This window comes from Betta splendens, chromosome 9, assembly GCF_900634795.4.
Source record: "Betta splendens chromosome 9, fBetSpl5.4, whole genome shotgun sequence".
NCBI lineage: Eukaryota > Metazoa > Chordata > Actinopteri > Anabantiformes > Osphronemidae > Betta > Betta splendens.
The window spans coordinates 17,349,353-17,362,449 of record NC_040889.2 but is presented as its reverse complement, the minus strand read 5'-3'; the positions used below and the strand labels follow the sequence as shown (position 1 = coordinate 17,362,449).

The 13,097-nt window shown below is 48.7% G+C and overlaps 2 protein-coding genes across 3 annotated transcripts; one reads left to right on the top strand and one right to left on the bottom strand.

Moving 5' to 3' along the window:
- Window positions 1-1,452: 1,452 nt before the first annotated feature.
- On the top strand, window positions 1,453-10,045 carry aebp1b (AE binding protein 1b). The gene is made up of 22 exons (XM_029161647.3): window positions 1,453-1,894; window positions 2,505-2,663; window positions 2,746-2,814; window positions 3,160-3,555; window positions 3,854-3,928; window positions 4,435-4,497; window positions 4,578-4,661; window positions 5,397-5,468; window positions 5,565-5,674; window positions 5,887-6,026; window positions 6,120-6,204; window positions 6,287-6,431; window positions 6,526-6,614; window positions 6,936-7,059; window positions 7,143-7,339; window positions 7,426-7,602; window positions 7,718-7,881; window positions 7,980-8,452; window positions 8,548-8,687; window positions 8,826-8,925; window positions 9,015-9,181; window positions 9,253-10,045. The coding sequence occupies exons 1-22, from the start codon at window positions 1,648-1,650 to the stop codon at window positions 9,616-9,618; spliced, it is 3,642 nt and encodes a 1,213-aa protein (XP_029017480.1). The 5' UTR covers window positions 1,453-1,647; the 3' UTR covers window positions 9,619-10,045.
- Window positions 9,821-12,998, bottom strand: pold2 (polymerase (DNA directed), delta 2, regulatory subunit). Of its 2 annotated transcripts, none has more exons than XM_029161650.3 (11): window positions 12,733-12,998; window positions 12,339-12,566; window positions 12,120-12,241; window positions 11,890-12,013; window positions 11,695-11,809; window positions 11,424-11,622; window positions 11,220-11,300; window positions 10,871-11,028; window positions 10,644-10,771; window positions 10,459-10,560; window positions 9,821-10,304 (listed from the first exon to the last, which is right to left on the bottom strand). In XM_029161650.3, the coding sequence occupies exons 2-11, from the start codon at window positions 12,562-12,564 to the stop codon at window positions 10,147-10,149; spliced, it is 1,413 nt and encodes a 470-aa protein (XP_029017483.1). In that variant the 5' UTR covers window positions 12,565-12,566; window positions 12,733-12,998; the 3' UTR covers window positions 9,821-10,146. The 2 variants fall into 2 exon arrangements, with proteins under 2 accessions (XP_029017483.1, XP_029017482.1); XM_029161649.3 differs by having other exon boundaries at window positions 12,776-12,998.
- Window positions 12,999-13,097: the final 99 nt, after the last annotated feature.

Here is a 13,097-nt window from a genome sequence, read left to right as displayed (position 1 = left end):
TGTTTCCATTTGTACCTAGTGAGCCTGCTGGAATACTGACTCTTCCCCTCGCCTTCCCTCCCCCACAGCTCTTCCCCTCTCTCTCTCTCTCTCTCTCTCTCTGTGATGTCATTGTTTCCTGCCCAGTAGATGCAGACACTCACTTCAAGGCTGTGTGCACAGACCCTAAACACATTGCTCACGCTGACCTACAGAGTCTGTGAAGGGTTCTGGTTTGTGCTGCGTTGCACTGAAACCGTGTGTCGATTTCCGTGTTTAACATCAGATCAGTGATCGCCGTGTGGGGAAAATCAGAGGACGGGGTCGTTAATCCATGTGCTCCTGCTATGCAGACGGTTCTGAACTGTAATGCATCACATTCAGGTAGCGCTCATGTAAATCTACTGATTCTTCATCTGTAAAACTATTAGAAATATTCAACAAACTGGCCTCTGGCAACAAAATGTGTGATTCTGCTGAACTGAGTCCAAAACATTGTCCATCCACTGAATGTAAAAAGGGCCTGAATGGTGGAAAATTCAGAGCAACACAATTCTGTCCTCCTTTACTTCCTTTTAAAGATATGAAGTGAGCTGTTTCAACATGTGTGCGTGTGACTCTCTTGTTTAAACCTTAGAGGAAATCACTGCTGTCTGAGCAGACTTAATAAAACTCCAGCAGACTCCACTCTGCTTTATTCCTCCCCCACTTTTTCACATATCTTTAGAAAATAAGCTTGAGATGAGGTCATTGTATGTAAAGATGTCAACATACAGTAGCAGCTTTCACCCAGATGAACCCTCTGAACGGACGCTCACCGCAACTACTGGTGGCAATTGTCGCACACATCTATTATTCGAAGGCCCTGACAGGCTCCACAAACAATGGAGAGAGGAGGAAAAGGAGAGGAGCTTCAAACCTGCGATGCCTTCGCTCTGTCATCTGCTCTAACCGTCGCGCTCGCTAACGTTTTCTCCAGAAAGAAGAACGCGAGCTAAGCAGAAACGCGAGGAAAGAATGACTGAGCGGCACGCAGACAGACCCACTCCCAACCACGTCCAGTATTCATGTTCGCCTGCTGCCTCTTTTCGTTCTCCCCGAATTCCTATTGCTAATGATTAGTGGTGCATGGTTGTGCGAACACAGAAAATCCCCGTCCTCCTTCCCTTTGTGGAATTCGCCGTCGACTGCGCGGAAGAATTCGACTCACGGAGCCCCAGGTTGGTTCTGCGGCCACACAGGAGTGTGAGGCCTCGCCTGCCCATTGATCCCGTCTGGCACCTGTTCCGACTCGTCAGCCAGGTGAAGGGGATCCTCTGGCTTTACTCTGTTTTTTCAGCTGACCGTAGCTAAAGGGCAATTAGAATCCAAGTCTATTCATTTGACTGGATTGCTGCTTTGCTCTGCCTCTCCACAGAGCCCACCCCCCTTCCCTCCCTTCCAGCCTACCCCCACCCCCCTCCCACTCCATCTCCGTCTCGCCCAGTCTGAGCTTGGGTGACGCTGCGGGGAGCTGCAGATTTCCACAGCTGGAGCAAAAGTGATGACCCTGCGGGGAGGACGGGGCGAAGCGTAAATCTCGCGGAGCGTAATTTGGATTTGAGCACTGGGCGGCCCAGAGAAGGAGCTCCAAACCCACGGATCCTGCAGTTTGGAAGAGCAGCAGGTATGACGAGCCAGGCTGTGGTCGCGTCTGTGGCTCTGCTGGCCCTGTGCTGCCTGTGGGTCCCCAGAGGAGGGGAGAGCGCTGGGGGGATTGCTTCTCTACGGCTGGCGGGAGGGAAGAGGCACGCGGGGGAGCAGCTGCAAAACACGTCTCTGGACCCGGAGCGCGAGCAAGGAGCATCGGAGGACCCACACCCACTGGGAAGCAGCAGTAAAGCTGAGAGAGACGCGGATGAGGCCGCAAATACAGGTGAGCGGGGGGTTAATACACACACACACACACACACACACACACACACACACACACACACACACACACACACACTTTGAGTCTCTGAGAGCTCCAACACATGTCACCTGTCCACTACTGCTTCTCCACAGCAGGGGGGAAACATGGCCTGCTCATACCAGACAAAAAAAAGAACAAAGACACGCAAAGACACAAGCTTTTATGAACTTCCCCTTCTGATATTAACTGGCTCTGCATTGTAAATTCATGCTGGTAGGTTTGAATCACCTCAGGAATAAACCCCTTGGTCGTAATAAGCTTCAGCTGTTTAGCGCTAGCTGTTTGCTTTCATTCTCCAGTAGCAAGACGTCGCCGAGGTGAGAGTGATATTTTTATTTGCATTTGGACAGATTTCTGTCAATACGTTGAAGTTAATAAATGCACATCTGGAAAAAGAGGAGTGTTTTCCATGAAAGCGCCTCACCTTAGACTAGTTCAAAATCAGATGCTAATGGACCTGAAGCAACCACAGAAATGCATCTGCCTGTCTGTCTGTTCCCGCTGCAGGACAGACATACGTGAATATTCTATTGTGACCACGAGGCCTCTGTTTTCTTCTGCTTCATTCCAGGGTTCGTGGACAGGGTGAGGAGAGCACCAGACGAGGGCAAGAAGAAAAAGGATAAAAAGAAGAACAAGGAGCCCGGCGCTACCAAGAAGCCCAAGGTGGACAAGAAAGGCAAGAAGGGCAAGCAGAAGACGACCACCACGCTCCCGCCCACCACCACCGGTGACCCCCCAGCAGAGTAATGAGCCAAACCTCAAAGGCTGCCATGAACGCTGTTGACCTCGTGTCTTCCTTCTGCTTGCAGCCGCCCCGACCGAGCCGCCCACCGAGCCGTACACTGACTACCCCGACCCCTTCCCCGACCCCGACGCCGGTGAGTGGCCCACAGTTAGGGGCCGTACGTAAATGAATGGACTGGGCTGAGTCACACAAGAGCTAAACGTGTAGTACAGTGTTCACACCCGCCCATTTTACACATTCAACTCTGTCTACTCGTCACCTTATTAGACAAGCTTCTCATCGCCGCTTATTAACATAACCTCTGGCTCAAAGCTTTGTTATTGGACCTGCCTTTCTTGCATGCTAGCATAGCAACAGTCCCTTGTGAATTTAGGTCCTGTACAGAAGATGAAGTTAATCAAATATCTATAAATGTAAACAAAAGTGGTCAGGTCTCGATTTTTTAGCCCTCATCAGCCTTTCCATCTGTTTCTGTCAGACAATGATTACTGGAAAACGGGTGATGATGATTACTGGGGGCCTGACCCCACACCATCCCAGCCTGAGATGCTGACCACAGACCTTCCATACGATTCCTGGAACCCGGAGGAGGAAGACCCAGCGGGTCCTGTAAACAACGCCTACGATGACTACGACAAGCCGGACGACAAAGAGCCGCTGCCCCCTGTGACCGATAACTACGACGACTACTGGAAACTAGGGGAGAAAGAGACGTTACCTCCCGTGACCGGTAACTACGACTACTGGAAACCGGACGAACAAGAGCCATTGTCGCCTGCGACCGATAACTACGATGACTACTGGAAAGCGGTGGAACCAACACCTCCTGCCCCTAAGGTCGATGGGAAGATTGGGACGGGTGACGGCGATTACTGTACGTCTGACTTATTATTTCCACCTGCTCTGTTTTGTTTGATGCCTTTGCGTGACGGGTGTTTATTACAAGCCGTTCGATGAAATACTCATGGTTCTGTAACACTGATCGTGCATCTGGCCAGGATTGAACCTATTATCATGTGTTTCCAGCAGACTGTACTTGCAGCATTTCCACTGATTCTGGCCCGGCCTGTCTTTTCTGTTACATGCCTCCGCTTCTCTCTCTGCTTCTGACGCTAATAGTGCCAGTGTTTGACTTTTTTATGGCGTTTCTCCCCCCCTCCCCACTCCTGCAGTTGAGACGCCAGACAATCTTCCATTCCCTGATGGTAAAGAGGTCAGCCCCGAAATCATAGTGGAAACTCTACCAGGTACCGGCCGTCCCATGTTAGAAATTCAATTATCAAATGTTTGAGTTCCAGCAAATATAAAACCTCTGTGGAGTCGAGATGCAGCTGGAATGTTTATTCCATCTGTTCCTTTGGGCTCTCAGCACATGGGGATAACATTAAAGTGTGTCTGGGAGTTAACCTACTTTTTCAGTGGGAGTGGGTGGGTTTACAGGGTCAACAAAATTTTCCATACGTTTGTTGTGGAGTGGGAGAAAAGCTCTGTCCCCAGAGCAGCACCGTGCTATGGCTCCACAGTCATCCCTGTAAATATGAATTAAACATTTACAATGTAATTACACGGCCGGCGTCACGGTCGAGGACACGCTGAGAGCACTTGTTGTGGTTGAATAAATCTGGGGCTGCACGGACCTGTGATCTCAGGTTCAAAGCATACAAACCCGTAAAAATCTCACTTGCAATGTAACAACGCCACCGAGGAACTGAGTGGACTGTCTGACTGTACATTTGTCTGGCTCACGCTGAAGAGGCCACAGCCACATCTCCGTACGAGGGGACCTGGTATGATGACTACGACAACTATGGAACGAGTGAGTAACTCATCCAGTGGTTTAAGCAGCTGTAGGACAACTACACTTATGCATTGTCGTCACTTGTGTTTCGTCCACAGGGAGGAAAGAAGACGAGACGGACAAAAAATGGATGGAGAAAGAGATGGAGCGAGCAAATAAAGAAAGAGAGAGGGAAGAGAGGGGTAAGGAAACCCACTACCTCTACATGTCAGATAATTTCCTCAGCGTCGTTTCCATAGCAACAACCTCCGCCTGCGATAGTAGCCCCGGTACGTCTTACTAACGCGATGACGGGGCCAAAAGTTCGTTGGTGCCTGACAAAACATAGACTGGGCCAGCTGAAAAATCAGACACCACTTGTTAACGGGAGCGAGAGAGGAGGAGGTCCACGTGTGCTGGATCAGACGGGGTGCTGAAGAAGGGGCACGAGCGGCCCGGGCCGACGCCTCGCCACGTGTCTGAGGTCGGCGGGTGGTTCAGGTGTCACGCCTGAAGCCGACGATCTCTAACCCGCCGCTGAAGCGCACTTCCTGTCTGCGAGGATCACCGCGATCTGGTTTAAAGCTGAGAAAACACGTCAGGATCAGTTGCGCCGTCACCCACCCCCAACTTTGGACAGGCCGTCCTTTTTATTGCGTGTCATATAACGGAGTAATAAGAATGATAAATGGGATTCGTCCGCTCTCAGTCACAGTGACCTGCGTTCGATGGGAGCGCACGCTGAGGGGAAATCGCAACATCTGGCCTGTTTTTCACTGCTCTCTAGTCTTCACGGGGATTCCTGGCATATGTGCAAAAAAAATGATGAGTTTCCTAGATCATTTCTGGGCAGAGACAGAAAGCGAGGGGGGAATTATTCCGCCAAGACGACAGTGCGATTTATTTTGCATCAAGCCTGTGTTTGTGACCTCCGCCAGAGAGAGCGCAGAAGCTGAAGGAGGCGGAGGACCGAGCCAGGAGCAGACCACGTGTCTTCAAAGAGCCGAAGAGTAAGACGGCCCGCTTCAGATAGGCTCTCTGTCTGAATCCAACACGAGGGAGCGTCGCTAATACAACTTCCGTTTGATCTTGTGTGCACGTGGCAGAGTGCCCTCCCCTGGGGATGGAGTCGCACCGGATCGAGCCGGACCAGCTGACGGCGTCCTCTATGGCTCAGTACAGGTTCGCACCTCAGAGGGCGCGTCTCAACATGCAGGTACACAGCAGCCGGTGCCGCACCTCCCCACGCATCACTCATCCACACTACAGCTTCCTCCCACACGTCCAATTCTTATATTACCCGCTTTGGGCATTTTCCCATTCAGACAGCAGCTAGATAGTGAATCTGATTTGAAATGTTTGGCGCGCGGGTGGATTGGACACGTGGTTTGACCCGGCGGCGTGTGTCTTGGTCTCTGCGGTTCTCAGGGCTCAGACGACGAGGACGACATGAGAGGAGGAGCGTGGTGCGCGAACTCGGAGGACAGGATCCACTGGTTGGAGATAGACGCTCGCAGGGAGACAGAGTTCACAGGGGTCATCACCCAGGGACGAGACTCCTTCAATGAGTGAGACACAGAGAGACGCGAACGCGTGAAAACACTTTATATCTGTATATTTGTGTAAAGTCAACCTGATTCCCTCATGCTGTTCCCTCTCAGGAGTGACTTTGTGACGTCCTACTACTTGGCTTTCAGCAATGATAGTAGAGAATGGACCACCATCCATGATGGATACGCTGACTGGGTGAGTTCTGTTGAAGCGATGCACCCTGGGTAATGCCCTCTTCCCTGTCTCACTCACCCCCCACGTTCCCCCCGTCGCCCAGCTATTCTTTGGAAACAGCGATAAGGACACTCCAGTGATGAACCAGCTGGCGGAGCCTGTGCTGGCCCGCTACATCCGCATCATTCCTCAGAGCTGGAATGGCTCCCTGTGCATGAGGCTGGAGGTCTTAGGCTGCCCTGTGCCTGGTGAGCTTCACACACGCGTTCACGCAACAACAACAACAACACACTCAAACACAATACTGAAAATTCAAGCTAAGCTCATTTCCGTCTCGCACAGATGCCGTTGATGTCCAGTACAGGCAAAATGAAGTGACTCCAGTTGACTACTTGCAGTTTAAACATCACAGCTACTTGGAGATGGTTGCCGTGAGTAACCCTGCATATGGGCCCCTGAACGTGTGCTGGGTGACTGAATTCCGAGAGAAATCCTGTTGTTGTCCCAAAAGACTAAAAAACAATAATTTTCTTGGCAAGATTGAAAGCAGATCCCCAGTCCAACCAGGGCTCTGCTTTAATCTATTATATAAATATAAACTGATATTAAAACCGCTGCAGATGGCGCGTTCCTTCTCAATTACTTATTTCCACCACTAGATGGCAACATGACATTAATTCACATGTTCTTCATAGCCAACATGCAAAAGTTCTTTCTCTCAATTCTTGTTTCTAAATGTGTCATTTGTCCAGCTTATGAAGTCAGTTCATGAAGAGTGTCCCAACATCACCAGCATGTACAGCCTGGGCCGCAGCGCCAAGGGACTGGAGATCACGGCCATGATCATATCTGGCAACCCCACAGAGCACGAAATAGGTGGGAATGCGTCCACGTGACCCACAGTGGAGGAGCCAGAGAGGATGTGGCGTTGACACAGCTGTGTGGCTCTGGCGTTGCAGGTGAGCCCGAGTTCCGCTTCACAGCAGGCCTGCACGGAAACGAGGTGGTTGGCCGCGAGATGCTCCTGCTCCTGATGCAGTACCTCTGCAAGGAGTACAAGGACAGAAACCCCAGGGTCCAGCAGCTGGTGGAGGGAATACGCATCCACCTGGTGCCCTCGCTCAACCCTGACGGACACGAGGAGGCGTTTCAAATGGTGTGTGGAAAAAAAGCAGAACTAAACCCGCGTGTTGCCGCCTAACTGGCAAACAGGTTAAGAGATTCTGGCCTTGTCGCCTACAGGGATCAGAGCTCAGTAGTTGGACGACGGGACACTTCACTAGCGACGGCTTTGACATCTTCCAGAACTTCCCAAATCTAAACAACATACTGTGGGATGCTGAAGATAAGGGCATGGTGCCCAAACTTACTCCCAACCACCACATGCCGATACCAGAGAACTTCGAAGCAAACAGCTCAGTAAGAGGAAGGGAATTAGTGTCAGCTGAAAGAAATCATTTCTAAATGCACTTAATATTAAAAAATGCTAAAAAAAGTTTCTATTTTTGGTCTGATTTTCCTGTTTCTGTTCCAGGTTGCTGTGGAAACCAGAGCTATAATCTCCTGGATGAAAACCTATCCATTTGTGTTGGGTGCCAACTTCCAGGGTGGAGAGACAATTGTGTCCTATCCTTACGACAGCTTACCTCCCAACAAGCCCGCCCAGAACCAGAAACCCCACAGCCGCAAGAAGAGACAGTACAATTATAGCATTGCTTTGCTTTACTGTACATTTCTTTGCCAAACTGAAGATTATCCAAACTATGTCAAAAGTCAACCAGGATTGATTCTTCCAGGTACGATGAAGGTTATGAGGAGACCGAGTGGGAGGTGGACCACCAGGAGGAGCCGGTGGAGGACTGGAGGAGTAGGGGATACGCGGAGCCGGAGGAGGAGTGGAGGGCTCATGGCAATGAGGACCGCTATGACCACGGCTATCACGGCTACGAACACGGCTATCATGGCGGTTATGAGCACGGCTACGATCACGGCTACGATCACGGCTACGATCGCGGCTACAATCAACCTGACAGCCGCAGAGAGGAGGAGGAGGACGACAGAGGAAGAGGCGGCAGCCATCAATACGCTGAGCCCGAGGATGAGTCCCGGGTGATTGCGGACGAGTCTCTCTTCAGGTGGCTGGCGGTCTCCTACGCCTCCACCCACCTGACGATGACGCACAGCTACCACAGCTCGTGTCATGGGGACACTGGGGGGGCGGGGGGTCTGGGCATCGTCAACCGGGCCAAATGGAGGCCGATCACGGGCAGTAAGTAGACCTCAACCATGGCCGTTTGATAAGAACACACACTGGTGGACGCGGCGTGCAGCGCAGACTCTCAGGTCTCTCTTTCTTCTGTTGAGGTATGAACGACTTCAGCTACCTGCACACAAACTGCTTTGAACTGTCCATATTCCTGGGCTGTGACAAGTTCCCTCATCAGAGCGAGCTGGCGTACGAGTGGGAGAAGAACAGAGAAGCAATGCTCGTCTTCATGGAGCAGGTGAGTCCGACCACGTCAAACGGTGTAACGGCTGCCTTTTAAATAAGCGTGGGCACATTTGGCAGTCTTATGTGTGTTATATAATGACCTAGCCTCCTGAATGCACCCCGTCACCTTCTACACCCCCTTTCTCTCCAGGTGCATCGTGGCATCAGGGGCATTGTGAAGGATGAGCAGGGGAACCCTATAGCAAACGCCACTGTATCTGTAGAGGGTATAAACCATGACGTCACAACAGGTCCAGCCAACGTCTTCTCTCGTATTACATTTTAATGACAACATAAAGCACCTGCTTGGTTTAAAACGTTTGTACCCTCTTCGTCGCAGCTCCCACAGGCGACTACTGGAGGCTGTTGAACCCGGGGGAGTACCGTGTGACTGCTCGAGCCGAGGGCTTCTCCCCCGTAACTAAGCTGTGTGTGGTGGGCTACCAGTCGGGAGCCACCGCCTGCAGCTTCAACTTGGCCAAATCCAACTGGGATCGCATCAAACAGGTGGGACTCTGTCGCACTGCGTTGACTACGCAATCGCCGCGTGTTGTACTGATGCCCTGGTTCCCCCACAGATCATGGCGCTCCATGGCAACAAGCCAATACGACTCAGCTTCGGGTCCACGAGAGCACAACATTCCTCGACCGCTAATGGCAACACGCGCGTGGGTAAGGGCAACAGGAATTCACAAAGGATACCACTCACCGCTGAACAGCGAAGGATCAGGATAGCTCGTATACGGGAAAATCGGAGAAAAATGAGGTCAAGACTGACAACCACAACTACAGCCGCCACTACCACCACAATCCCCACAACGCCAGAGACCACCACGTCCTGGTACGACTCCTGGCTCATAGGGGAAGGACAGTCCTCCACACCTGGCGGCTTTACAGACTCCATCCTAGATTACAACTATGAGTACAAGCTTGACGACTATTAAACCAAATCTAAAAAAAAGTAAACAATACAATGAGAATGCACAAATATTATCTACATTAACAGCATGCAGATAGTGTATCTATCTGGTAAGCAACACTTAGAAACTCCTCTCCACACAAATGAATCAACTGAACTAAACCGTTTGAAAGTGCACACTGAATTTTCCCAGCTCACTATTCTGCCTTTTTTATGATGCTTGTTGCTTCATGAAAAGATGTTTATTGTAGATGCACATAAAAAATACAGCTGAATTATTTACACTGTCGTCAAATATGGTAGAAATGTTTTTACAGTACACACAGACATGAAGATTTTAAAAGAGTTTCTTGGTAACAGAGTCAGGGGGAGAGAAAGTTTTGTGTCACGTTTCCCTCAGAAAAGCTGTGTTAGAAGAGTTATTTGTCAAATAAAGGCTTGTTAATACAAAATGGATGTCTCTTCTCTTTTTAGCAGCCTTACAAGGCCATTTTAACTTTTCACAATACATCAGCCTTAGAATGCATTCTATGCAGTGTGTGGATGTGTATCCTTAGTGGCTGATGTTCATTTCACTGTCCTCATCATCAGCAGTGAAGGCCGAGAAAGTCACAGGTTCACACTGAAGAGTACGTAGGTTAACCAGGCAAACTGTTTGGGTGCTGTTGAAATCTGGGACAGTAACTAAAAGGACTTCCTGACCATCAGGACCTGCAGGTAAGAGCAGACAAAAAACTGCCACATTAGGAAAAAAGATCACATTTCTATTAATGGAACTATATGACGAAAACATTTTGTACATTAGCATCATATTAATGAATAAACACAGCAATAATCAATAAATTCCTTTTTTGTACACACTGACCTGTGATGAGTTTGGACTCATAAGCTGGGGCGTTGCCGCTGAAGTAAACATGCGGACACTCTTCCAAGATGAAAGGGTCTTTTTGGTAAAATGGGTAACAACCTGATTGCAAAAAGACATTTTAAAAAACGTGGGAACGATTCAAGCCACCACCAGTCAAATTTTTGCTTTTTGCATTAACAAACCTAGAGTATCAGGTGCCGTGGGGGCCAGGTGTCTGAGTCGAAGTGTTTCCTCCAGTATTTCCAGGTGACTGTCCCTGCTGCTGTACTTCTGAATGTCACAAACATTCTGGCCTGACGTGCCCAGGAACCTTGGTGGAAACAAACAGAAGCCGGGGCCTTAACCGATCTAAAAACTTAATATGAATAGAATGCTAAGTTTCAGAAAATCCATGTGTGGTAATGCTCACCTCACACCATCAATGTTAGCCTGGTATGGATTAGACGTCAGATGTAATGTGGGATACACCGAAGACAAGGGGAACATGCAGCGGTGCAGTGGCTGCTGTGGGAGGGTGTAGTTGGTGGGGTCATACTGCCCTGGCATTACATCCACAGAAACGGAGGCCTACAGAAGAAAATATATATATGTACAGCAGATGATAATAACTGTAAAACTCAAGGTCATAACCTATAACCTTAATATAAATTTGGACAGAATAACTGATTATAATCCAATCAAAACTATCTACAACACTTTTACATAATCTAATCTAGTACACTATCACTATTTATACAAGGGGGTGTAGGCAGACTTACAACTAACTGAAGAAGCAGCTCATCCAACAAGCGAATGGCATCCACACTCCCAGCTTGTGTCTTCTTGGTGAGATACTTTGCCTTAAAAAAGCAAACAGAGTAAAGAAGGCATCAGAATGTATGAATTTAATTAACTCGCAATTTCAAAGTCTAAGAAGGGAAAACCAATAAAGTACATGTAAACTTTAAACAAGTTCTTGTCACCTTTGTTGACGCATCTTTGTCTTGCGTGTTTTGGCTTAAAAGGTTTCCAGCAAGTAGGACTCTGGCGATTGTTGCCGCACTTCTCTGCTCCCCTTGATCTCCCAGCTGCCCGGTTACCATGTCAATCAGCAACTGAAGCCCCAGCATGCTGTCAGCACTACTACTACCAAGACCAAGTCCTGAGGCCAGGAGCACAAACCTGAACAGAAACACTGTTGCACTTGTTGCATCTAGTAGCTTAAAAGACTGTGCAGGAATGTGATTACTATACCGATCAGAGCTGAGTGAAGGCCGTGGTGTCTGCATAGGGAGATCAGCTGTGCAAAAGTCCTCAACTGTGAACTTGCCATCATTCCTTTCAGTTCCATATATTGCAATAACACTACCTGAGACAAAAATACACATTATCATAACCTGTGATTTATTAGGGATAAAGTAGTCACACTATGAAAAAGTGTCTCCTGACCTGTGACACACTTATCCCTGTCAATTTTGCCCTCTAATTTGATTCTCTGGAGCTCATCCTCGAGAATCAACTCATCCGCTTCACTAATGTATTTGGCCCGTGCAGGTTGAGGCAGCAGGTTGTGCTGAAATGGTGGGAAACACAACATGTTAGGACAAACACAATGACACTAACTGGGTTGTGTTATGTTATCAGAGAAGCTATCTGGTGAATTTTGCATAAATGCTAACCTCCTCGCTGATTTCTTTCAGAATAGATGGCTGCAAATCCATTCGCTTGAACAAAGTCCCCACGATGCAGCATTGTACCCCTGTCTGTAGATCACACAGCTTGCTAATAACAACATCTGATCCTGGCAAAGGCAGAAACAGATTTAGCTACATTAATAATATATATATGTACAACTTGTTTCTTAGGCCCAAATGTAAACAGGAACTTCGGGAGCTTACCCCACATCTGCTGAGCTGCTTTCGTGAGCAGAGGTCTCATCTGCATAAGTCGTGCTGCGTAAATATGAGCATACTGGCGACTGAAGCTCCGTTCTCCGACTTTGTAGCGGTCGGTGCAGGGAGTGTAGGCCAGAGACTCCCTGTCAAACACCGGCTCCTGCTCCTCAGAGGTAGGGCGGCAGAGCAAAGAGGAGCCCTCTTTCTGCACGCTCAGATGGGAGAACATGACTGAGGACAGACAGAAAATGAACCGATCAGTAGAACGACACCTGATCTGTTAGGTATATCTATAATCTGCTATCCATGTTTACGGCATGTTTTAACATGCTAGCAACAGTTCAGGCTAACGCAGACGACAATGGTTTGGACTGTCTGATTGTGCGAATGCCATTACTTTTTCCAACAATGCAACGATGAGAATGTTTCAAAAACCTCACTTTTGAAGCCGGAAAGTCGTTTTTCAGCTGATGGTTACCCTAAATAAGGTACAAAGTCACAATATCAGATGTCACAAAGTAAAATCCCTGTCAACAGGCAGGCGAATTTGTTCCCGCGAAATCGCTCGTCCGTCACTAGTGTTTTTTCAGGGTGAAGACGTATTCTCGCGAGAAGCTATGTATTACGTTCGTTTTAGTGATAACGATTAAAAAAAACTAATAAAAGACACAGCGCAGACATTATTAACAATAAATTAGAGCACCAATTGTTCTGGTTATAATACATCATATATAATTTTAAAAACGCGAAGAGGATAGTTTT